This window comes from Dermacentor albipictus, chromosome 2, assembly GCF_038994185.2.
Source record: "Dermacentor albipictus isolate Rhodes 1998 colony chromosome 2, USDA_Dalb.pri_finalv2, whole genome shotgun sequence".
NCBI lineage: Eukaryota > Metazoa > Arthropoda > Arachnida > Ixodida > Ixodidae > Dermacentor > Dermacentor albipictus.
In genome coordinates, this window is record NC_091822.1 from 200,265,568 (window position 1) to 200,292,433 (window position 26,866).

At 46.3% G+C, this 26,866-nt stretch overlaps 1 protein-coding gene and 1 pseudogene across 1 annotated transcript in view; one reads left to right on the forward strand and one right to left on the reverse strand.

The window, feature by feature from the left end:
- Positions 1–26,866, reverse strand: part of LOC135904548 (uncharacterized) — a 302,521-nt gene that overhangs the window by 224,186 nt on the left and 51,469 nt on the right. The window contains exon 2 of the mRNA XM_070534610.1: positions 25,998–26,207. Within this exon, the coding sequence (XP_070390711.1) occupies positions 25,998–26,029 (32 nt within the window). The 5' untranslated portion in view covers positions 26,030–26,207. The remainder of the gene's footprint in view (positions 1–25,997; positions 26,208–26,866) is intronic.
- Positions 8,729–9,798, forward strand: LOC135904505 (uncharacterized; annotated as a pseudogene).

Genomic DNA, 26,866 nt, shown 5'->3' on the forward strand with positions numbered 1-26,866 from the left:
TTTTGCACTCCGTTGTGCAAAACAGCACTTTTTGGAAAGCACTCTCACATCTATGCTCGCTACCGACACCAGAAAGTTCTGGCGCGACATAATCCAAGAGACGATAGCGCTATACTATATACCTTCTGAACTATACCTTCTGAACTATACCTTCTGAACTATACCTTCTCAACAGTGCCCATCTATTCTTAACGATGTTTTTGCTTCAAACTTTTCATCAGTTACAAGTGTTTCGCCACCGCTTTTACACTGCCAATATTTCACTTCAATGTGTCCGATTACAGTAGGCCCGTGTGACGTAGAACGTCTAATTAATAAATTGAAACTTTCTTCTTCCCCTGGTTGCTACGCGATCAGTCCGAAGTTTTTAAAAAGCACGAGCGAGTATAGTTCCATTATACTAACCAAAAGTTTTCAACAGTCACTTGACACGGGGTCTATCGCTGCGGAACGGAAGACGGGAAAGGCGGTTCCAGTTCACAAGACAGGCAGTAGGCACTCTCCCCTTAGCTATCGTCCCATTTCGCTCACTAGTATCCCATGCAAGCTTCTTGAGTATATCTTATTTTGTAATTTTGCTAACTTTCTGGAATCTGATTCCTTCTTCACGCACTCTCAACATGGCTTTCGCAAAACTTATTCATGCGAAACACAGCTAATATCGCTTACACATAAGCTGCACGCCATTCTTGATCGTTCTTCTCTTGCGGATTGTATATTTCTAGACTTTTCAAAAGCGTTTGATAAAGTATGTCATAATCTACTAATGTATAAATTGCATACGCCCAATCTTTAACCCCAATTACTTATTTGGCTTGTGTGCTTCTTGTCGAGTCGTTCTCACTTCGTTTCTGCTAAAAGTGTTGAGTCTCCCTCTAGCCTGGTTTCCTCGGGCATGCCGCGAGGCTCTGTCCTTGGACCGCGGCCATTTATAATTTATATTAGTGGCATACCTTCTTTTATAACATCGCATATTCATCTCTTTGCTGACGACTGCGCAATATTTCTAAAGGTAACTACTAACCACGATACAGCCACTCTTCAATCTGATGTCGATGCTATCAGTGCATGGTGCAAAACATTGATTGATTGATTGATTGATTGATTGATTGATTGATTGATTGATTGAGTAACTTTTATTTTACAGTCCTGCAGAATGCATATTAGCACGTCGCGGGCCGCTCCCACGTCGGGACCGACAGGCCTAGCCTGCCAGCCGCATCGTGGGCCTGCTGGACAGCCCAACGTTGCTCAGCCAGGAGTGGGTTGCGGAGGGCCGCCTCCCACCTAGCTGAGCTGAAGTCAGGGCTTGCTATAGAGATACATCCCCAGATCATGTGTGAAAGTTTTGATCTATCCCCACAAGCAGGGCATGCGACATCAGTGTAAATCTCCGGATATATCGCATGTAACGTGAACAGGTTGGGATAGGTTTCTGTCTGCAACAGTCTGAATGTAAGTGCCTGAGGCCTCGAGAGCTTGGGGTGAGGAGGAGGGTATTGTCGCCGCGAGAGATAGAAGTGTTTAAGAAGTTCATTATAAGTGGCAGGCGCGTCCCTACCATGCGTAACTCTCTCTTCGGCCGTTACAGCGCCAGCGCGGTCAGTCAGTGCGCGCGCGGCAGCGTGGGCACTGACTGGGCAGCGTGGTGCAAAACATGGCGCATGGAATTAAACATAAGCAAATGTAAGTTAATGCGAGTATCCAGATGTAGTAACACTCCACCAGCCTATTACATCGACAAAATCTCACTCGATTGCGTTTCATCCTATAAATACCTCGGTGTCCACGTCTCATCTGACCTTACATGGAAGACATGCATTGCACACGTAATAAGCAACGCTAATCGATTACTAGGTTACCATCGACGCAATTTTTCACGTGCGCCACAGTCTCTCAAACTCATCATCATCATCATCAGCCTAGTTACGCCCACTGCAGGGCAAAGGCCTCTCCCATACTTCTCCAACAACCCCGGTCATGTACTAATTGTGGCCATGCCGTCCCTGCAAACTTCTTAATCTCATCCGCCCACCTAACTTTCTGCCGCCCCCTGCTACGCTTCCCTTCCCTTGGGATCCAGTCCGTAACCCTTAATGACCGTCGGTTATCTTCCCTCCTCATTACATGTCCTGCCCATGCCCATTTCTTTTTCTTGATTTCAACTAAGATGTCATTAACTCGCGTTTGTTCCCTCACTCAATCTGCTCTTATCTTATACCTTAACGTTACACCTATCATTCTTCTTTCCATAGCTCGTTGCATCGTCCTCAATTTGAATAGAACCCTTTTCGTAAGCCACCAGGTTTCTGCCCCGTAGGTGAGTACTGGTAAGACACAGTTATTATACATTTTTCTCTTGAGGGATAATGGCAACCTGCTATTCATGATCTGAGAATGCCTGCCAAACGCACCCCAGCCCATTCTTATTCTTCTGATTATTTCCGTCTCATGATCCGGATCCGCAGTCACTACCTACCCTAAGTAGATGTATTCCCTTACGACTTCCAGTGCCTCGCTGCCTATTGTAAATTGCTGCAGTTCTCTTCCGAGACTGTTAAACACTACTTTAGTATTCTGCAGATTAATTTTTAGACCCACTCTTCTGCTTTGCCTTTCCAGGTCAGTGAGCATGCATTGCAGTTGGTCCCCTGAGTTACTAAATAAGGCAATATCATCAGTGAATCGCAAGTTACTAAGGTGTTCTCCATTAACGCTTATCCCCAATTCTTCCCAATCCAGGTCTCTGAATACCTCCTGTAAACACGCTGTGAATAGCATTGAAGAGATTGCATCTCCCTGCCTGACGCCTTTCTTTATTGGGATTTTGTTGCTTGCTTTATGGAGGACTACGGTGGCTGTGGAGCCGCTATAGATATCTTTCAGTATGTTTACATACGGCTCGTCTACACCCTGATTCCGTAATGTCTCAATGACTGCTGAGGTTTCGACAGAATCAAACGCTTTCTCGTAATCAATGAAAGCTATTATAAGGGTTGGTTATATTCCGCACATTTCTCTATCACCTGATTGATAGTGTGAATATGATCTATTGTTGAGTAGCCTTTACAGAATCCTGCCTGGTCCTTTGCTTGACAGAAGTCTTAGGTGTTCCTGATTGTATTTGCGATTACCTTAGTAAATAGTTTGTAGGCAACGGACAGTAAGCTTATCGGTTTATAATTTTTCAAGTCTTTGGCGTCCCCTTTCTTAAGGATTAGGATTATGTTAGCGTTCTTCCAAGATTCCGGTACGCTCGACGTTGTGAGGCATTGCGTATACAGGGTGGCCAGTTTCTCTACAAAAATCTGCCCACCATCCTTCAACAGATCTGCTGTTACCTGATCCTCCCCAGCTGCCTTCCCCCTTTGCATATCTACCAAGGCTTTCTTTACTCCTTCCGGCGTTACCTTTGGGATTTCGAATTCCTCTAGACTATTTTCTCTTCAATTATCGTCGTGGGTGCCACTGGTACTGTATAAATCCCTATAGAACTCCTCAGCCACTTGAACTATCTCATCCATATTAGTAATGATGATTAGTAAACTGATGCTTTGTAAAACACTTATCCGGCCTAAACTCGAATACCCCGCCTCAGTTTGGGATCCTAGTCAAAGTATTGTAATTTATTCTGTTGAAAGTGCGCAGAATTCCACACGATACATATTATCCAACTATAACAGGACAGCCAGCATCACCACAATGAAGTCTAACCTACAGTTAGCACTCTTAGCATTGCGGCGTGAACACTTGAGGCTCTCTCTCTTTCACAAGATGTATCATTATCCCGTACTACGAAACGAGCTTCTTTCAGCACCACATTACACATCATCTCGGCTTGATCACCAACGTAAAGTTGTTTTTCCATCTTGTAGATCCTGGCACCCCAATCAATAATCAAAATTTTAGGCACTCAACTAGAGGAGCACCACACTGTCGTATGGTGTCCGGCACATGAGCGACTGGCAGGAAACGCGAGGGCAGACCGTATTGCTCGAGGATTAAACGCCCGAGCAATGGCATGGCCTAGAGACGACCTTCCACCGAATTTTCGTGACATCCTCCTACAGCAAAGGCAGGAGCGAAGACGTTTTGGACATCCTCACTCCGATTTAAACAGCCAACAGGAGAGGGACTGGCGCCGTGTTCAGACGAATACACACCCCAACCTGCACCACCTACACAGAATACACCCCACGAGGCTCACTGACGAGTGCCCGTGGTGCACAGACGCACCCACACTAAAACACATCACATGGGAGTGCCCCAGGAGGCCTCCGCACATAGACAGCCCCATATTACACCAACATCCACTAATGAGGAATAGGCAGTGGGAGGCATGGCTTACGGACGAGGGTCGGGAGAGCCAATTGGCTCTTCTGGACCAAGCCCAGCGAGCCGCTCGTGCCAGTGGGGCCCTGGAATAGGGGCTCCAACCATCGTGCCTTGTTTTATTTACATTGAATAAAGTTTTACTCTCTCTCTTGTAGATCCTCCTCCTTCTTACACTCATTTCTCCCGCTGACAGCTGATGAGTGGAATCACCTTCCTGTAACTGTTGCCTCCATAAGTGATGTTAGCCGTTTTAAAGGTACCTTCCCCAACATTTCGTTTTGAGTATTGTTGTTTTCACTGGGTTTATAACTATGCTTTGAATGCTCTTCTCACATTGAATTGTGGATGCTGCTTATTAACGCCCCTTATGCACTTTGGTTTATGTAATCTATGTACGTTGACATATGTAGTTTGAATAATTAGGAATAATATTTATCTACTTTGGTTATTCGCTCATATTGTAGAATTATACTAGTATATTTTCACTGTTTGCTGATGCTGTTGTGCATAATTTGTGTTGAACTTATTCCACACTCCCCTCTTTAATGCCATTGGCACTGATGTTACAATAAATAAATAAAATAAATAAATAAATGCATTTTCGCAGTCGTATCAGGATGGCGTACTGCCTAAAGACTGGAGAACTGCAGTGGTCATACGAGTGCATAAAGCCGGAGATAAACACAATCCATCTAACTATCGAGCCATATCTCTCACATCATTACCACGCAAAATGATGGAACATATTATATTTACTTTTCTTTTGAATTTTCTCGAGGATGACAGTTTCTTCTCTTTAAATCAGCATGGCTTCCGAAAGTTTTTTTCTCTTGTGACACTAAACTACTTTCCTTCACTAATAATTTGCACTTCTATTTGGACAGTACTTTTCCACTAACTGCATATTTCTTGACTTTGTTAAATCGCTCAATAAAGTCAACCACTCAGTGCTTTTATTTAAATTAAGTGTTCTAAAAATTGACCCTGCCCAGTTCTTAACTGGATTCCTGCATTTCTATCTTCTCCTGTTCAATTCGTCAGCACTAATCACGTTAATATTTCTACTGCACCAGTTGTTGGTCTGGGGCTCCTCAAGGATTTGTGCTTGGCCCCATACTATTCCTAATTTATATAAATGACTTACCTACTGCTATTACCTCCAAAATTTGTTTATTTGCTGATGATTGTGTCATTGAGCGTAAAATAACTAACGATTCAGATATTCCTTCGCTCCAGGTTGATGTAATAGTATGCTACATTCGTGTCATATTTGGAAAATGGTACTAACCATTAAAAAGTGTAAGTTTATGGGGGTGTCTCGTTCGAGTACAACTTGTCCAACTTATTTTCTTCACATTCATCTCCTTGGAAGCGTAACCTCCTACCGGTATCTCGGCGTCCATAAAACTAACATTCTATCCTGAAAATTACACACAGATCAAATAGCATCAAAAGGCAAACAAACCACTGGGTTACCTTCGAAGAAACGTTTTTGTGGCTCCATCATCAGTAAAAACAGCATTATACGCCACCTATGCGCGACCACAAATTGAATATGCTTCATCTGTATGGGACCCTGGACAGGTCACACTGGCACTCATGTTGGAAACTGAGCAGAATCGTGCAGCTCGTTCTATCTTGGCTGACTGTCATCGTTCGGCTATGGCGTCACCCGAATGAAAAACTTCTTTAATCCCACTAGCTACCCGCCGAAAGCGCGTCCCAATTTGTCTGTTCCATAAGATTAACTCTAATCTTGGCTTCCGATGGATTCAATCAGCACCCTTCATTTACCATCGCCGAAATCACCTACAAAAAGTCAACCCCCTTGCAACACCATTACATGTGCGCAATCATATTTTCCAAGGATTTGTATAGAATGGAATACCTTACCTGCATCACTGACAAGCATCACTGATCTCATTCAGTTTAAAAATGTCATTACAACGCTTGTTACCTAATTACCGCTTTTGTGTTTTGTTCATTAACTGATTTTAGTATCCTGTTTTGGTTCTCCGCCTAAGATTATTGTTCGTCAATTGTTTTATAAAGTCGTAAGACAATTCTTAGGATTTCTAATCTTTTTTTCTCTATAGCTTTATATTCTTGTATATATGAAACATGTGTTGTGTTCTTTATTATTGTTGTGAATTGCCATTCCCCTGTGAAATGTACTCTGTACCCTGAGGGTAACGTAAATAAATAAGCAAGTATAAAGGGTCACTCGAGTCGGGGCAGTTGAAGAGCTGCACCAGTGCACGGACAGCCCTTTGCTCCAGTGACGGATCTGGCCACGGTGCGAGTATCTCTGGATCGGAAAATGGTATCTAAGTTGTCCGAAGAGAGAGAAGCTTTGGACGTCGTAGTAACGACAGGTATACGCAAGAGGTGCCTTCTCGCAGCGCCATGACGGAGTTTGAAACTGGACGTCGCGGCAGATAGTGGTCCGATACGTTTTGCGTTGCAAACGTCTGCCGCAGCGTGCTGTATGACCATTTGCCAGGAAATGCTATATTTCAAGCTTCGTTATGCCACGAGGAGTCTCCAGCTCATGCGATAACGGGGCTGCCTCTACGGCCCTCCCGGTGCGCGCGGTTTCGATATTGAACGTCGAATATACGTGAATATATTCACTAGGTGCTGGTTTGAATATTTCCAAGAAATCGGGTGCAGTAAAATGGGACTGCATGCCTAAAAATCTGTCATATAAACTACCCGCAGGGTTCTAATAAATCTCCCTCTCTCTCTCTCTCTCTCTCTCTCTATATATATATATATATATATATATATATATATATATATATATATATGTGTGTGTGTGTGTGTGTGTGTGTGTGTGTGTGTGTGTGTGTGTGTGTGTGTGTCTGTGTGTGTGTCTGTGTGTGCGAGACAATGCGCCCAATGGTGATTATGGGAGCAATTGAAGCGCGACTATATTTGGACGGAACAAACATTGGGAAAGAAAAAGCGTTTCTTTTTTAATTCAAGCGAGACACAGTTTGATTCATTCAACGAAAATAAAACTTATAATCAATTTTCTATATGCGTGGCCAGTAAAGAAAAGACAACTCTACTTTATCAATAAGTATCGTTTTTCAGCGCCAATCGAAAGAGGGGTCGTTGTCGCCGCTATCACTTGCAATGCAATCCAGCTCTTGAAGCGTGTAGACAGGCGCGCTCGTAAAGTTCGCCTGTTACCGTACACCCCCTCACACGTTATCCTGTTTTCCTTGTCGATGTTTGTTTGAATTTTGTGACGTGAGCAGCTTTATTATTTCTTAATGTGTACACTAAGTAGTTGTGAGTTACAGCCGCCAGATAACTGTTTAGTTGTTTTCGTGCGACTGCGCTTGCCGACGGGTTTGGCGTCCGACGATAGGACCAGCACTCTACACTTAAAACTTTCATCGGCCTCCAAAGAAAATATATTCTGTTCCGGGGTGCGATTTCGACACCCGTACGGTTGACCTTTTCTTGCATCGCTTTGCGCGCTGAAAGCTCGAAACGCCCAGGAAGTCGAATGGCGCGGTATTTGACTATACAGCTCTAATGGCAAGCCACCAAACAAGTTTCGCGCCTTTGAGAACAAAATGACGTCACTTCTGTTTTTAACGGATATGACGTCACATTTTTTTCGCCGGAAGTGTTTCCTTCCCACACTCTCACACAGATGGCGCTAAGCCCCAGAGAATATTAAGAAAGCATTATGGGAGGTGGTGAGCAAAATGCTAATGGATGGTAAAGTACCTGGCGAATGGAGGCTAAGTAGGATGAGAATGACATATAAGGGTAAGGGGGACAAAGCTGACATAAATAACTACCGGCCTATAACAGTGACGTCAGTGGTTTACAGGGTGGTTATGCAAATTATAAAGGACAGACTGCAGGCATGGGTAGAGAACGAGGGGGCGTTTGGAGAGCTACAAAATGGGTTCCGGAAGCATAGGAGGCTAGAAGACAATCTGTTCTCGCTAACACAGTGCATTCAAATAGCTGAAAAATGAACACAGACCCCTATGGCTGGCTTTTTTGGACATCAAGGGAGCCTATGACAGTGTACTTCAAGAGGGCTTGTGGGGCATTCTGGAAACATTAGGAGTGCAAGATGGAGTAACCAATTTCTTAAAAGATATCTATAAAGGTAACCGGGTGATTATACAATGGGAAAAGCAGGTTTCGGAGCCTGCAATGATTCGTTGGGGGCTTAGGCAGGGGTGCCCATTGTCACCTCTGATGTTTATGCTGTACCTACAAGGTTTAGAGGCCAAAATACAGCAAAGCGGATTCGGCTTCAACCTATCATTTTTCAGACAAGGAAAATTGATTGAACAGTCATTACCAGGACTGATGTATGCGAATGATATTGTATTATTGACTGACAATACAGAAGATCTGCAGGGATTGATGGACATATGTGGTACAGAAGGAGACAGATTAGGCTTGAAGTTTAGCAAAGAAAAATCAGCAGTCATGATTTTTAATGATAACATTTGCGGCGAGCATAAGATACAGGAGGCCACGCTGGAGATAGTCGATAAATACAAGTACCTTGGGGTGTGGATAAATAATGGCATTGAGTATCTGACAGAGTACGAAAAATATGTAACGACTAAAGGTAACAGAAGCGCAGCGATTATGAAGAGTAGGACACTGTGGAACTACAATAGGTACGAGGTAGTACGAGGGATATGGAAGGGGGTAATGGTTCCAGGCCTGACTTATGCCAGTGCACTTCTATGTATGAGAGCAGAGACCCGGCAACACTTGGAAACTAGGCAACGTGGTGTGGGTAGGCTCGCTCTGGGAGCACATGGCAAGGCATCAAATCTTGGGGTGCAGGGGGATCTGGGATGGTCTTCTTTCGAGGGCAGAGAGGCTAATAGCAAGGTAGCACTTGAGGAGCGATTGACAAAAATGGGGGAAATGCGATGGGCTAGGACTGTTTTCAGTTACGTATACACAAGGAATGTTGACACAAGGTGGAGGAAGCGAACTAGAAAATTGTCAAGCAAATACTTGGGCAACAGTGGGGGAACACGTAAGGAATCATCCGCCAAGAAAAAGGTTAAGGAGACAGAGCGGGGTATGTGGAAAACAGGGATGCAAACCAAATCAGCATTAGAGACATACAGGACGTTTAAGCAAGAAATAGCCAAATAATATATTTACGATAACGCTAGGGGAAGCTCATTGTTGTTTGAGACCAGGACAGGTGCACTGCGGGCTAAAACGTACCGAGCCAGATACCAGGAGATAGATTTGTTGTGTGGGGCGTGTGGAGAGGAGGAGGAAACGGCTGGACATCTGATACTTGCTTGTAAACAACTTCACCCTGCAGTTGAATGTAACGGGGAACTATTCAAAGCTTTGGGCTTTAAAGACAGTGAAAGTAAAATAGACTTTGAACAGGTAGAAATAATTAAACTGAGGCTATCTGATTGGTCGATAATAACGCAAAAGTAAAGGAGTAAATACATAGGTATGCATGCTTATAGTACCATTCAAGGCTAGGTGGCACGCGCCGCCGCCACCCGATTCAACAGGTTGAGCCTCAATCATCCATCCATCCATAATGGCGTTTTGGGAGACGAGACATTCATTTGAGGGATCGACAGTCGTTTGTGCGCTGGCGCGCGTAAGAGTGGGTGCGAGAGAGAAAATCTGGGGGCTTTTGCTCCTTGAATATATGACTCTCCGGGGCACCCAATAGATCTCCGGGGCACCCAATGGGTAGCGGGGGGATCAAAGCTGGAAGCAGGGCGGCCCGTGGGTTCGGACCGCGGAGGCCGAAGCGTGCTAGGGGATGTGCGCATAAAAAATTGGGTGTCCACGATAGATCTTATAGACCTTAGCTGGTACGTGCAGGCCTCGGCGAGCCCCAACTCACGGTGGACCAGTCCGGGTCCAAGCTTTGGTGTCCCCGTTATCGCTTTAGTGCCCTGGAGGCGCCGCCAATAATGCGAAATAATGACACATTGTTACAATGAGTAAAAAACACGACTGAATAAATACAGTTACGTCCACCCGCCAACTTGTGACGCTGAGTTGAGCACCACCGCGCCCCGCAACTTCTCCAACATCAGTCAGAACTTTACGTCTGAAGGTACGTCGGACAGGCTTTCTCGCGCCTGCAGCGCTTGTGTTGGGTCAGTCATCGTCACCGGCGGCCTTTCAGCCACTTGCGTTCAACCGCAGTTGCTAAGGCGCTCTGCCTTCCAGATTTTCAATACATGCAGCCCGGGCTCTACTACGGTCGCTACTGTTCCCACAGAAACCCCTGCCATGTTATTTACAAGTTACATCGCCGTAAGACGCGAGAAAGCTACGATCCGGCACGACTGACTTGGCCAGCAGCTCACCTACTTTACCGCGCCAGTAGCCAGCGTCCGAGCGTAAACGAACTCTACCCCACGCCCCAGTGCCGGCACGCCTAGGGACAAACGCCACAACACGCGCTAAGAAACCTCCTCCGTAGTACCTAGGCACAATAATCCAAAGCCTCCAGATTTTCTCTCTCGCGCCCGCTCTCTCCTTGAAGCCCTTGGGTTCAGCAAGAGCAGCGGGAAAGTAAGCATGTCCACAATAGAGATTAGTTAGAGGCGATTGGAAGATTGGTGGAAGAAAAGCAAAAACAAAGTTCATCATCATCATCATAATCATCATCATCGTCGCCGTCGTCATCGTCATCATCATCATCTGTCAATTTTATGTCCACTGCAGGACGAAGGCCTCTCCCTGCGATGTCCAATTACCTCTGTCCTGCGCTAACTGATTCCAACTACCACCAGCAAATTTCCTCATTTCGGTCGCACCACCTAGTCTTCTGCCGTCCTTTATCGCGCTTTCCTTCTCTTGGTACCCATTCTGTCAGCCTAATGATCCAACGGTTTTCCAATATGCGCATTACATGACCTGCCCAGTGCCATTTCTTTTTTTTTTGCTCTTAATCTGTATTAGAATATTGCTACGGAACAGCCGCCACAGTGTGGCTGCACTGAGGAGAAAGAAGACGACGTGTGTGCCGGCTTCATATAGCGTCGCCATTTTGGCCTCCGTTAGCTTCCTTGTAAATAAATTGTTAATAGCATTCAGCTTCAGCTACACGTAACAATATCGTCTATACCCGCTGGCTCTCTGATCGAAACCACTCTCCTTTTTTCTTTCAGGGTCCCTTCATTTCATTTTCATTGCCATACCGTTAGGTTTCTGTTCTTGTATCACATATACATTCGAGTTAACAAATTCTACTGTGTTCGTCACGTCATCTACGCAGTTACTTCATCAGTTGTCAACGAGATTGTGTTACAGATCTTTTATTCATGACATTTATGCATATGTAATTCTTCATTCATGGTATTCATACTAAATCCTGTAATTTTTTATCAATATGCTGAAAACTGCTGTACTTTTGTTTTATTACGTTTACTTTGTAAAGGAGGTCCCATTGCAGTCTTTGACTCCGGGACCTCCTCCTGAATATTAACAACTTGTAATCATTCTAATGATCTCAATAAAAACCGATTCTGATTCTGATTCTGATTCTGTTTCTTAAAGTTATACCTAGTATTCTTCATTCTATCGCTCTTTGCGCGGTCCTTAACTTGTTCTCAAGCTTCTTTGTTAGTCTCCAAGTCTTTGCCCCATATGCCAGCACCAGTAAAATGCACTGATCGTATATGTTCCTTTTCAATGATAACGGTGAGCTTCCAGTCAGGAGCTCACGATGTCTGCCGTAGGCAATCCAACCCATTTTATTCTTCTGTAAATTTTCTTCTCTTGATCAGGGCTCCCTGTGATTAGTTGATCTAGGTAAACGTGCTTCTTCACAGACTCTAGAGGCTGACTGGCGACCCTGAACTCTTATTCCCTTGCCCAGTTACTTATCATTACCTTTGGCTTCTGAGGAGACCGATAGGCGGCGTCGAGGAGTGCAGCAGCACCCGCTTCGAGCTCCGCAATATCCATGTTTTTTGTTGGTTATAGTTCCAGTAACCGACCGAAATTGTATATCACCAGAACCGTGAACGTCTACGGAACCCAGGGACACAATCCTCTTGGACCTGGGCCCGTTTCCGGCGGCCCCACAATTTCAAGAAGCTACCAGGTTCGCTGCGTCGGAGCTAGCATGCATCAGAGCTAAGGCGAGGCGGCGACCGCCGCGTCGCGTCGGTGTAGTGTCTGGCACACGACACCGACGCATATGGCGTCTAAAGAAATCGCTTCTATTGCGGCGGGCGCCTCAAATGTCGCGCCGTCCCAACCGAAACCCGCTACGGAGGAAGACGGCATGGATTTTCCCGAAGCCTTAACTCCTCGTAAAGATGAAACTACTACAACACCTCTCATGGACGCTGAGGACCTGCGGCGGTTTTCGAGAGAACCCGCCGAAGAGGGCTGGCAGACGGTGCTAACGCTCCGCCAAAAACGGCAGCAATTGAAGGAACGCCTGCAGGCGGAACCGAACGAGCCTTCGCACAAGGAACACAACTCGCCCCCCAACCGCCGACGCAGGGTGCGACGGAACAAGTTACCACCATTGCCGCGGGATGACTTCAAGACCATTCTCCGCCCGCATCAAGGACTCCCGTTGAAAACTCTAACCAGCCCGATGCTCGCAGAAGCAGTGATCGCGGCGTGCCACAACAAAGTAAAGGGTGAGCATTTTATACTGTGCATAAAACAGGGCTCAAACATCGCCATGGTCTCAACGTCTGAGGAAAAGACAGCTAATCTCCTACGCAAGATCACAGCTCTCACAGTCAATGGCAAGACGCACGCGTTCAATGCGTACGCTGCCACATGAGAAGGCGCAGCCAGAGGTGTCATTCATGGACTCCCGGCGCACACGCCCGGAGAGACAATCAAGGCAAACCTGCGAATCCGTGCCCAGGGCATCGAGATAATCCAGGCAAGAATGCTAGGGGACTCGAAGAGTGCAGTCATCACTTTCCTAGGCACCGTCCTACCGCGGTTCGTCTACTATTGTGGTGGGGAAATGGCGTGCCAACCATACCGCAACTCTCTCCAGGTTTGCAATATTTGTCACAGAGTCTGCCACCGCACGGACGTTTGCCCGGTACCGGACACAAAAGTGTATGGAATCTGTGGGGCGCTTGAGCCCGAAGATGGACACGAGTGCTCGCCGCGAGCACCTCACGGGCGACCGAAGCTGCAAAAAACGCCTGAAGAAAACACGACCACAAGGCCGACCGAGAAGCGGAGCGCACAAAGCTGCTCACAACACCGACCCCGGTGGTTTGCAACAGAAGACGAAGAATTGGAGCTCAGTGACTTTCCGGAGCTTCCTTAACGGCAAGTGGGGACCCCCTCCAAACCCAGGCAACCAAGAACATCGAGATCGAAATCGCGTACCAGACGGCGGAGTCGTCAGAGATCTAGGTCACCATCCTGGGCACGCAATGTCAAGCCTCTAGCCCCCAAACAGGAGAGGGCTCCGCAGGCTAAACATCAGACGGCGGCCATCACCACACAGCAGGTAAGCTAGGCGCGAATAGTGTCTCCCACTGCCGATCCAGTAACTCAGAGTCCAGCCTATCAAAAGATCTTAGAGGAGAACAGAATTTTAAAGGACAGTCTTGCAGAAATTCGAAGGGAGCTGGCTGATTTCAAACAAAAGAATGAGCCCCACACGAACAAAGCCAAGCCAGGAGAAACCAAGAACGCGAACACACAGGTGACAGGAAAAGACGATAAATTGAATACCATAGCCCGACAAATCCAACTTCTTTTCGCAGAGCTGTACACTCTCAAACGACAGATAGAAGACTCCTCTTCTCATGCCACGAAAGAGGGGCCGAACAAACGAAAATGTGCCAGCCCAGGAACTCCTGCACCGAGGCCTAAAAAGAGAGAGCTGACCGACAGCGAAAGTACTATAGATGGCTAATCGCCACACGAGAGTAGCCGAAAATCTCAAGGTCTGGCAGTGGAACTGCAGGACTCTTAGAAATAAACACGCAGCACTTTTGAGCTTTATAGATGCGGCGCCTGTTCTCCTGGACATAATATGCATACAAGAACCAGGCAAGAAGGTACCGAACCTCAGAGGATACAAGATGCACACGCACCCTGACCATCTTCAGATAGCAGCACTTACACGGGCGGACATAGCGGTGAGCGTGGACTACGTCCCTACCTGCGGTGTCCAACATCAGGTTCTCACGCTCTGGCCATGCAGACGCTGCAAACCGAAAACACTAATTTCCAAGGTCTACAGCCCACCTAGAGACAGGAAGGCAAAGTTCGATGTGCTAGTTGAGCCGCATTGCGCAAAGTGAAAAGCAACGACCGGGCAATTATCCTAGGGGACTTTAACGCTCCGCACTCTGATTTGGGCTATGATCGAGGCACTCCTAAGGGCCAAAGGCTAGCCGACCTCGCGGAGGAGCATGAGCTGGTCCTGCTGACGCGACCGGGTGAATCAACCAGCACGGTAAACAGTGTAGTCAAAGATACCACGCCGGACCTAACTTTCAGCAAGAATGACAGAGGTGTTACCTGGACCAACCTAGGCGAAGACCTTGGCAGTGATCATTGCATTATTAGTGTCTCAGTTAACACGACGCAGGTTTGCCATAGATTAGGAAAAACCACCATAACCGATTGGACAGCCTATGGACAGATGCAAAGGCAGACCACACCGTGCGATAGTGCTACAGAATGGACGGAATCCATCAGGAGAATGCACAGAAGCACTACACGGGAAATATCGACAACAGTCGAAACACCGGCAGTAGACAGGCACCTACTACACCTGTGGGAAGCGCGGAGAAGTCTGACCAAAGGTTGGAAGAGACAGAGACACAACAGAAAACTCAGGATCGGGATAGTCAGGCTTGCGCAGGAAGCCCGTGAGTAAGCGCAGCAGCTGCAAGACACCAATTTCCTTCAGTTTTGTGATGTACTCAAAGGAACGCTTATCACAAAGGGAACATGGGCTATTCTGCGCAGTATGATATATCCGACAGGAACACGGACCACCACAAACAGAACACTGAAATTAATTGAATATGAATACGATGGCACGACCGATGCCCTCACTGAGGACCTTAAGAACGTCTACGTAGGAGTACCGGACACAACATCAGTGCAATACAACTATGAGGGACCAGACAACGTTGAGCTGGACGCACCCATAACAACGGCAGAGCTCTATGCAGCCGCACAATCTTTCCGGAAGAACACCGCACCGTGTCCGGACCACATTACAAAGCTTACGACCTATTTCAACGATAATGTATGGTCCGACAACGGGGCACTACCAGAAGAATGGAAAGAGACTACCATCATACTCATACCGAAACCGGCTAAAGCCAGAGATCTACAAAACTTGAGACCAATATCGCTCACGTCGTGTGCAGGGAAGCTTTTTGAGAAGGTGATCCAAACTCGACTGAGCAACTACATCGAGCGGAATGAACTTTTTCTCGACTCTATGCTTGGTTTTAAGCCACACGTCTCGGCACAGGACGCCTTTCTTATGCTTCGCGACGAAGTTTTGGACCTGCCACGAAGCAAAGAAGCCAGGATAGTTGTGGCGCTCGATGTCAAAAAAGCGTTTGACACGATCTCTCACGGAGCAATCCTCGGAGGTCTGGAAGACATAGGTTGCGGAAGAAGGGTGTTTCGGTACGCGACAGGAAGGCAACGATTTGGTTGGGCAGTACGCACTCTGACGTCATTGCGATGCCCAACCGAGGAACTCCACAGGGTTCAATCTTTTCACCGCTTCTTTTCAACGTCGGGATGAGGTGACTGGCCCTAGAACTCGAGCAAGCACGGGACCTCGGATGTACGATCTATGCCGATGGCATAACGTTGTGGGCATACCGGGATTCCTACGGAGAAAAACAAGACCTATTACAGGAGGCCATCGACAAAGTAGTAAACTTCACCAAGCACGCGGATATGACGTGCGCACCCGAAAAATCAGAGTTCTTGCGCGTACGCAGCAAGCGTCATAAGAAAGCTGCCAAACCAAGGATAGACTTACATATCGACGGCCCGGCCATTCGTGAAGTCGCCCAAACGAGAATGCTTGGCCTACTTATCCAAGAGAATGGCAACGTCGATGCCGTTAAAAGTGTGGCACGTATGATATGGCGAGTAGGACGCAGCCGCAACGGACTCGCGGAAGAAGAAACTATTAGGCTGGTGCAAGCATTTGCGATTAGCCGCATCACTTACGGCCTGCCGTTACAAAAACTTAACCAAACTGAAATGAAGAAGGAGGGCACCTTTATCAGAACGGCATACAAATCTGCCCTGGGACTTCCGAAAATAGTCAGCATGGAGCGCCTGGAGCGCTTGGGTATTTAAAACAAATATGAAGAACATGCCGCTGCAGTTCTGATATCGCAAAGAGTAAAGCTGAGCTCAACGCCCCAGGGCCGCTCTATTCTCCAAAGACTGGGGTGCAATGCTCGACCAGTGTTCTGCGGAGACGAAACAGACTTGTTGTCACGAGATTTGAAGGAGCACGTCCATGTCTCACTTATACCAAGAAATATGAGTGCCAGGTACCACGCAGGCCGCAGACAGGCCAGGTAGAGGACTCTGCAGAAGCGATTCGACAAGGATCCGGCCGCCTACTACACAGACGCGAGTGCAACCACTCGCAGGGACTTCTACGCGATCGCCACAACCAAATAACCGCTACGGTTAAGACTACCTCGGTATGCACAGCGGAGGCAGTGGCAATAGCACTGGCGATACGAGACGCCGACTTCAAGGGTCAGTCGGCTCATGTGCTTACAGACTCGCAGGCAGTGTGTCGACTCTTCATGCGGGGAATACTACCGCGCAGCGCCCGAAGAATACTCGGCTCACGACTGGACCTGGACCACGGCATTACATGGTGCCCCGCGCACAATGGACTGGACGGGAACGAAAGGGCAGACCGCATAGCCCGAGGAAGCAACGACCGAGCAGCGGCCAGAACCCTATGCTCATCCTATCCTCATAGTTGTCATAGGTCTCATCGCTAACTGAACACCTGCATAAAACTGATTTACTTCCTCACCGTCGTTACTGGACGTTGGAGCGTAGGCTTGTACTACTTTAATCTACACCTCTCATTAGGTTGATTGCGCCTACTGCTACCCTCTCGTTAATGCTGTAGAATTCGTCAATGTTGCCCGCTATCTCCTCATGGATTAGGAATCCCACCCCCGTATTGCTTCTTATCAGGGAGACCTCTATAGCGAAGGACATGGCCGTTATTTAGCAATGTGTAAGCTTCACCAGTTCTAATTTCAGTACGGCCGATAGTATCCCAAATAACGTCTGATAGTTCCTCAAGGAGTCCTACTAAGCTAGCCTCACTCGACAGAGTTCGGCTGTTAAAGGTTGACAGGGTCAGTTCCCATCGGCGGCCTGTCCGGACCCCGAGATTCTTAGCACGCTCTGCTGCGTTACAGGTCTGACCGCCGCCTTGGTCAGGCGCTTCGCAGCTGCTGGGGACAGCGCGCCGTTGGTAAATTGTAGATATCATCAGGGAGGTTGTGGCCGAATACTGCTCCGGGGAGGCCAATTTCTGTTCTGGTGAGGGAGCGTCTTTGTTCAAGCTTAGTGGGCCTTCCTAAATTGGTTGTACCTGGATTAGTGTAGCCCCATTCGCTCTCGGCATCTTTCGCCGGTGTCAGGCATCACTCCCAGCTTCAGATGTAGTGCACTGGAGAATGGCAAATTAGAAGAAAAAAAAGTGCATAATAGAAGGTCAACAAATCTGGTTATGGGTATTCATCGTGCCCTTTTTTTGTCCTATTTTCCTTCTTTTCTTCTTTTTTTTGCCTAGGTAGGACATAAGGCAGTATAATAGCAAGAGCTTGGTGGCGCTACCCAAAGGGGACGCTCAAAGCGTCCATCCATCCGCCGATGAACCGCCATGTTCTGAACGTGTGGGCTTCCATGGAAGCGTCGCTACCTGGTATATTTGCCTCGCTGCAGCTGCACCCAGTCGCGCATTTCGACCTTTGCACGCGGCCAGCAGCACGTGTCGTGTCGCCGCAGGCGCGCGTATACATCCGGTGACTCAGACGTCGGCCAGCGAGGCTCCGCTCGCTGTACAGGACATGCACGCACGTCTCTTCGAGAGCTGCTCCCGCAGGCCCCGTGCACGAGCGTAGGCCCAGCGTCGCGCTTGCTTCAGGGCACACTCTCCTCGCACGAGGCGAGTTGGGTCAATTAAACAAAAGAGCGCGCATGAGTGAGCGACCCGCCGCCCTCCCTCCCGGCGAAGAGCTTCCGCTGGGAATGAGCGACGATGCAGGTCGAGACTGCGAAATTTTCAACGCGCCGTTGAGTGGGAGAACAAGATAAGGTGCACGCCGACATCGCAGGCGTGCACTGACTCAGGCCTCTTAATCTTACCGCATACGGCACTGGAGCGTCCAGAAACATAATGCGCGAGAGGTAACAGGAGATGGGCGAATTACGACTCGTGGTTTTAATAGTCTCAATCCCGGCGTTATTCCTATAATTTATTAAAGCACTCGAGCATTGGAATGGATTGAGGTACCAATGGGTCAAACCTATGTATTCAATCTGGCATGTTTGTCTGAGTTATGTGCTTGTTGCGTTCGATCGGTCTGACTCGGGCATTTGCGTCAAATTTTGCAACCACGGAATGTTCAGTGACTGGTTGTTCTGCTCCGTCACTCTGCACTCTGGTGAGATCACGCGCACAATGTTTTCACATTGATTTTAAGAGTGAGACTTGCTAATACGGCATTACGTAATAAATATGTGGTAACGTCAATACGATAAAAAAAAAGTTTAAACATGGCCAGGCTTAGCTTGGTTAAGCCAAGAATGCGTTGCATATTGCGTGAGTTGGGGCCCAGCTTTTCCTCCAGATGTCGTGACGTCACGTCACGTGGTTGCGCTAAAGGGCAATGGTGGCTGCCCGGCCGCGCCCAAGGCCTGAACTGAGTGATTGCAATATGCAACGCATAAAAATAGAAGCAACTTAATAACAAACATAGCAAACTTAAAAGAGAATAGACCCACATATGAGACGCGCAGCAATGAACAATGGCTCATACCCTCAATGGTGGCTGCGCGGCCGCGCCCAAGGGCTGAACTGAGTGATTGCAGTATGCAACGCATAAAAGAAACTCATCTTTCGGCTCTTCTCAGGGCTACGATATGCGTTACTATGACAATATGGCACGACATGTCACTGTAAATAGATATATTAAATCATGAATGATCACTGAAAGGTAGATCCTTCACACAGAAAATATAAATCACAATTCGATGCATATGTATTGCAATGTATATACAGGGTGTCCCAGTTAACTTTAGCCAGAGTTTAAAAATACGCAAATGCCACGTAGCTCGACAGAACAAAGATAATATTGTCTGCTGTCACTTGGATGTACTCAAACAATTTTTTTCATTCCAGCTAATTAGATATTTACTCTTAATTAAGTAATCACTTTTTAAAAGTATTTATTTATTTATTTATTTATTTATTTATTTATTTATTTATTTATTTATTTATTTATTCATTCATACTGTTAGCCCTCACTTGAGGGTCGTTACAGGGAGGGTCAGTAATTGAATTGTACATAGAACAAGCATTGAAGATCATTTGTAGGAGAACATTTGTAATACATAGAACATTTGTAGAAAAAAAAACACACAGCTACATGCAAGGAGCAAATATAAGCTATACAGTGTGAGCGAAATACTTATCAAGGCCAACCTCAAAATCACTCATAGCATTTTTTTTGTACCACATCATTCGGTAATTCATTCCACATTTTATTAGCGTCAGGAAAGAAAGAAAAGCGGAATAAGTCTGTTCGAGCTATTATTGGTTGCACGAATGTACTGCGTGTTCTTCGTGGTAACCTTTTGTGAAAGAGCGTCAGATAATCATCCTTGTTTATTTTCACATCTGCGTGTAGTATTTGAAAAAGCAATTTCAATCGCTGCTTCTGCCTTCTTGATTCCAGTGGTTCCAAGTTACATATTTTTAACATTTCAGTTACCGAGTCACGTCGTCGATATTTAGAGCAGATAAAGCGAACTGACATTCTTTGAATTCGTTCTAGTTTATGTTTTAAAACCTTGTGATGGGGACTCCACACAGCACCAGCGTATTCTAGGCTCGGACGGATATATGCCTTGTATGCAATCAACTTGACTTCTTTCGTTGCCTGGCGTAATTTCCTTTCCAAGTAGCACAACTTCCTGTATGTTGATTGACAAATATTTTCAACATGAGGACGCCAGTTCAATTTATCTGTTATGGTTATACCCAAATATTTGAAGCTACATACTTTTACCAGTATATTATCAGCAATATTATATGTGAACGAGATCACTTCCTTTCTTTTTGTTATGTGTGTGTAAGTGGTTTTTTAAAATTAATTTGCATACCCCATTTTTGACACCATGAGCTTAAGTTTTGAAGGCACTGGTTGAGTTTAAATTGATCTTCCCTGCATGTTACCGGACAATAAATTAGGCAATCATCTGCGAAAAGCTTAATTTTTACAGGTGATTGGACAACCGCTGAGATATCATTAATGTATAGAAGAAAAAGTAGTGGCCCTAGTACAGAACCCTGCGGCACGCCCGAATACACCTCACGATTTCCTGAAATAGTATCTGCCGCTCTGACTTCTTGTTGGCAATCAGTTAAATACGCTCCTATCCAATCGAGAACATCCGCACTAAGACCGACATTGCGAAGCTTGAAGAGCAGTTTACGGTGTGAAACTTTGTCAAAAGCCTTCGCAAAATCTATGCATATAACATCGACTTGTACACAGGCATCTATAGCAACACAGAAATCCTGAATCTTTTCGATAACTGTGTTACAGTTGAAAGGCCACTGCGGAATCCATGCTGAAACGGACATAATAAGTCATTTTGTTCCAGAAATTGTCTGATGTATTTTGCCACTATATGCTCAAATATTTTACAACACATCGATGTGAGAGACACAGGCCTATAATTGCTCAACATTGTTCTATTGCCGTCTTTGAAAATTGGGACCACACTTGCTGTACGCCAATCTTGAGGTAGCGAGTGGCATTTTAAAGACTTCTTAAATATAATAACTAGGTAATACGACAACCACTCCGCGAATGGTCGCAGAAATTCATTCGGTATACCGTCAGGCCCACATGACTTTTTCGTGTCCAGAAGGAGCAGCTGATCAAATATGCCTTCTCGGTTAATATTAATATTACCTGCTTGAAGTGGCAATGTAGGAGCCGATTCATATTCTTTGTTGTCATCCTGGTCCGTACGGAACACTGACTGGAAATATCGATTGAATCTGTCAGCGATATCAGGCTTTTCCGTAATTACTTCCGTTCCTTCTACAATCTGTTCAATTCCTTCATACGTTTCCTTAAAGAACAGCCAGAACTTTCGTGGAGAGCTTTTCAGAAAGTTAGTGAGGGTGTTATTAAAATTGTTTTTTAGACTGCGCCATCTCTGCCTTCAAGTTTTCTTTTGCACGCGTTATTTCCATCGGGAACCTTTTATTTTTGCACAATCTTCTTATTCTGCGCTTCATCTGAACTATTTTTCGGCTTATCCATGGGTTTCTTCGTTTTGTTTTTTTTTAGTGCGAGTAGGGACGCAGTTATCTAAACAGTACTGCACAATTTTCTTAAAACATTTCCAAAGCTGTTCAACCGACTCAAGCCTTGATATCATCTCAAATTCGCTAAGCAATGTTTCTAAATAGTCAATGGTAGTCGTATCATCAGCACGACCGTAGTCTTTAACATGTGCATGAGCGTGACGCTTTGCTCGAATGCTGATGTCACAGAACACGTCAACCACAACCATTCTATGGTCCGATATACCGTCCTCAACTGATACGGCGTAATCGGCCACTTTGCTTGATATGAAAACCAAGTCTAACAATGACTGTGACGTAGGGGTGATTCTTGTGCAGTCTTTTACAATTTGTGTGAGATTATGAGAAAACATTAGCTCTATATATAGCCTATCAGCGCTGCGGGTTTCTACATGACCAGTTGAAAAGCTTTCCCAGTTAATATGCGGTAAGCTGAGGTCTCCAGCGATTATTAGTCTTGTGTTTCCATTTTACATGATCACACAAAAACATAATTAAAACATATTTTATGAAAATTGCCAGTGAGAAAATTGTAGAGTGACATGAGAAACTTCCGATACAGTTTTTTGTTCTTGAATACGCACTACGTAAAGTGTTTTTCTGAGTGCGAAAGAAGCCCGGGAATACAAGCAAAGTGCCTCGCGCGGCCAGTAGCACGGCAATTGTGCGTGCGTTTGCGGGCTTCTTTCACGCTTGGAAAAACACTTTCATGTAGCACGTATTTTAGAAAGAGAAAGCTGTATCGGGAGTTTTTCATGCACCTCCACAATTCTCTGATTGACACTTTTCATATAATTAAAATATTGGAAAAGTTGCTGAATTAATTCACACTAATTACACAGGCGGAATGAAAAAAAAAAGAATCTGAGTATCTCCAAGCTGTGGCAAAGAACATTACCCTGGTTCTGTCCAGCTACGTGGCATTTGCATGTCTTTAAACTCTGGCTAAAGGTAGCTATAGACACCCTGCATATGCGATGCGAAGCTTCCATGAAGTCGTTAATGAAATGCTGTACAACTAAATACGATGCGTAGAAGTCTCTATTTTTCCCTCTATGACACGTGTAATGTCATGCGATGTTTATGTACCGCACAGTTCACAGCTTTATTCTCACATGTTTACGTTTATTCGCGACCTCGTTCGAAAGCTGTGTCGAAACGCCGGAGGATGCGTAGTGCGAGACGTACGCGCAGTGACGTGGAGAGCACGTGACCGATGTCCGGTACTCGTCCAGGCTCGGAAGAATGGCGATGAGAAGGACGACCCACAAGCCTGAATTATCGAAGAATTCCCCTCGCGCCACAGCGACGTGGGCCAAATTGTCCAAGAATGAAGTAGCCCGAATGTTATAAGAAATTAAAGAATGCGTTGAAGAAGCCGCTGAGAATTCGGAGAGGGCACAGAAAGCGTCGCTTTGAAGGGTATTGGCAACGCCAGACGCCCGTGCTAATTGCTTTGAAAATATTTCTAGCGGCAAGGGGCGTTGTTCAAAATTCTAAAGCGCACTCTATCGGCGCTGTCTGAAGAGCGATCCGTGTGGTGGCCAATGTCGTCTGCACGAATGACGTGCGCGAAAATGTAACGCTGCGTCGTGACTCGCGCGCATGCATGTCGCCAAACTCGCTCGGACTCCCTCAGAAAATACGTAATTTTTTTTTTTACTCATAGGGCTCACTTGGACACATATTCGTTGAAATTTACTCAGCCGGGCTTTCAAAACTGATTTATTTGAAAACGTTTCTGGAGGCAAGTGTTCACGTTGGTCAACATCACGAAGCGCGCTGTGCCCCTGTCGTCTGTGCAGGGTGTCTCAGCTACCCTGCATCGCGTTTTTAAGCAAGACGGGCCCTTCTACGCTAAGATAACGAAGTGCAAATTGTGTGCTGTAGAGTATAGTATCCGACAATAATATTTTGTTGATGCCATCCAATTTACCAGTTACTTGCAATTAGCAATTTTCTGTTTACTGCTCTGAATGATGTACTGTCAATGAAGAATTTCTAGGAAATTGAAATAAAGTTAAAGCTGGCGTGGCTTTCAGCCAGGTACTTTCTGCCCGTTTATTTTTTCCGGCTGATAAAGCCCGCGCAAAATGAGAAATATTACATGACTAACCGTCCACCCCCGTCAAAAAATGGTGCCCTCAAACAAGCTGCGTATAGCAGCCAGTGCCACGACCGATCGCCCTCCTGCGGTGCTATTTGTCCTAGGGCGCTGCTTTTCGATGCATGCGATAGGGCACCCCGCACTGAAGTGGGATGGTATCCATCCCGATGTCTGTGCGGGTACAGTCATGCTTCCTGAGGCCCCAGGGTTCAAAGATAACAATAGTCATGTGAATAAATATGCGGTGGAAATTAGCAAGAGGCGATTTGAGGGTTGGTGGCTCAAAAACAGGGAGGTGGCATAAGGTTAAAAGGGTAGGAAGACGTATTTCGAGAAAATGGCGAATTTTAATAACTTCCAACACAGTTGAACAAAAATAAAAAGCTGAGCATGGTGGCAACTGCAATCACCCCGTTTCAAAGGGGACGCTCCTACTTTTCATCCATCCATCCATGGGGCCGGTTGGTCACGTGAGGCGGAAAAAATAAATGGGCAAGAAAGTACCTGGACGAAAACGAGCCACTTGTTAGTTTCTTTCATTTTCTACACATTGTTCATTGTCGGAGCGCCATTCGGAGCAGTAATTAAAAAGTTCGCCATTTGCCATTAACAATTAAATTGAATGGCATGAGCAAAAAGTTTACTGGCGGCTGCTCTATAGACGACGCATAGAATGTGCCGTCTTTTTTTTTTTTTCTTTAAGCGATGCACGATAGCTGGGACACGTGCAGTGCAGCTGACTTGTGTGCACGAATGATGCGGGAGAAATGCAATACTGTCGCGTATAATCCATCGGGAACGCGAGTGCTTTTTTCCTCGTATATTACACCCACGCACTTTTTCCGAAGCTGTAGCTCCAAACGCCTGGGTGATATGCGCCAATGAGATTAAGCAGGACGCTTGTGGGACCTGTGTACATTCATCGTATTAGATGTATACGGTGAGATATGTATTTGTTCAAAATTAGATTGAGTTCGTTATGAACCTCTTCTGTGCTAAGGGCGAGTCATACAGTCACCTTCTTCGAAGGCATGGTGCGCTTGGACGTTTGGTCACCTAAATTAAACAATTATAGACGTGGAAATTTCTAGCTAGCCACGTTTGGAACTTGCGGTTTGTTGTGACCATTGCAGGGACGGGATTCGAGCCTCGGGCAAGTCTCGCTTGCGTGGACGCGGCCCGGCGATTTCGTCTCAGAGCCAGCAGGAATCACGTGTCGCACGGAGAACAGCGAAGGCACGCTTCGCTTCTGGCACCATAAATATCGAGGTTCATATAATACATTTATAACTAATTAATTTAAAATTTTCAATTATTAAATAAATATAGGCTGTTTCTGTAGCAATGCGTAAATCGGCAACCCAAAACTTGCAACCCCCCCCCCCCCCAAAAAAAAAAGAAAACTGCAACCCAAACAAAAGTATTAGGAACAGCCATCAGAAAATAACAAATCAACTATTTTTACCGCGACAACCAAAGCTGTCGCAATGAATCAGTCATATACAACTTTGATGGTTCTCCCCCCTCCCCCCCCCCCCAAAAAAGAAGAAGAAATGGGGCGGAGAGAATTAAATGTGCCAGACGCCCATTTTCATTGACCAACTAGCCCATCAACTCGTGCTCAAGTTTATGCGGAAACTTGTGAAAATGAGGCGAAATAAACGGAGAACTAGTTAGCATTTAGAATTTTGAAGTTCATTGCGACGTTTATCGCGATTACTTCTAGCCTATTGAAAGCCAACGTGTGGCCAAAGTGCACCCAACACGGGTGTCGCAGTGGCGTCGCGCTGCTAGGCGTTTACTGACTGAGCGAATAGCGACGGCGGTGTTTAGCACGGCTCGAAATTTCCGTCCGCCAACTTGCTCGCTCCGTCCTCGCAGTTCGACCGAGGAATCGTCGAAAGCAGATACGTGCCGCCGTCTTACCAGTTGCTGATGCACGCCGAGGCGGCCGGCATGACGAGCTGCTCGGGACCCTCGACGCGCACATCGTTGGCGGTGGGGAAGGTGAGGTAGTTGACGACCACGTCCGAGGCCTGGTACAGGAAGCCTAGCACCAGGCCCACGTACACGAGCGCACGCAAGAACCGGAAGCGTTGGCGCCAGGCGGATTTTCGTTGGCCACGTCTGTCGCCCCTGAATTACGTCACACGACGGGAAAGTCCCATCAATGTCGATCTACTGATCAGCATTCGGAGCGCAGTAGTGGAGCGGGGCAATTGGAGGGAGCGAACTCGTTACGTCATGCGTGTGTGCCGCCCCTGCCGTGTGTCTACGCCCATGGAACGATGGCATGCAATCTCGAAGACCCCCGCTATAAAGGAAAATGTTTCTCACAAAATTGATAGCGACAGATCCAAAAGCGGCGTTGTTGCGTCGTCAGCGTTGAAACAAAACAGTGCATTGCAAATGTTGAAGGGCCGCAGTGCGGACATCTCGGCGAATTTGTTCTAAATTGTATGAATTGAAAACGTAGACGACAACTTGCTCCGCGTTTGCCTCCATTGCTGCCGTCCGCATCCTAACGGCACTGGAAATCTTCAGAAGGAGCCACACCGTGGGAATTCCCGTGTCCCGCGGAGTGACCAGTGGGAACTGTTTAGTAGTCCTATAGTAGCACGCATGCACGTAAGGAGAAACGAGGGTATTCATCGAATATTGCTGCAGCGCAGTCACCAACTAGTATGTGGCGTATTTGGAAAGACCACCACCATTTTGAATCGCAACGTGATACTTGCACGTATCGAGAAAGCTGAACATAAAAACGGTTGGCCATTGGTATGAGCAATTTTTGA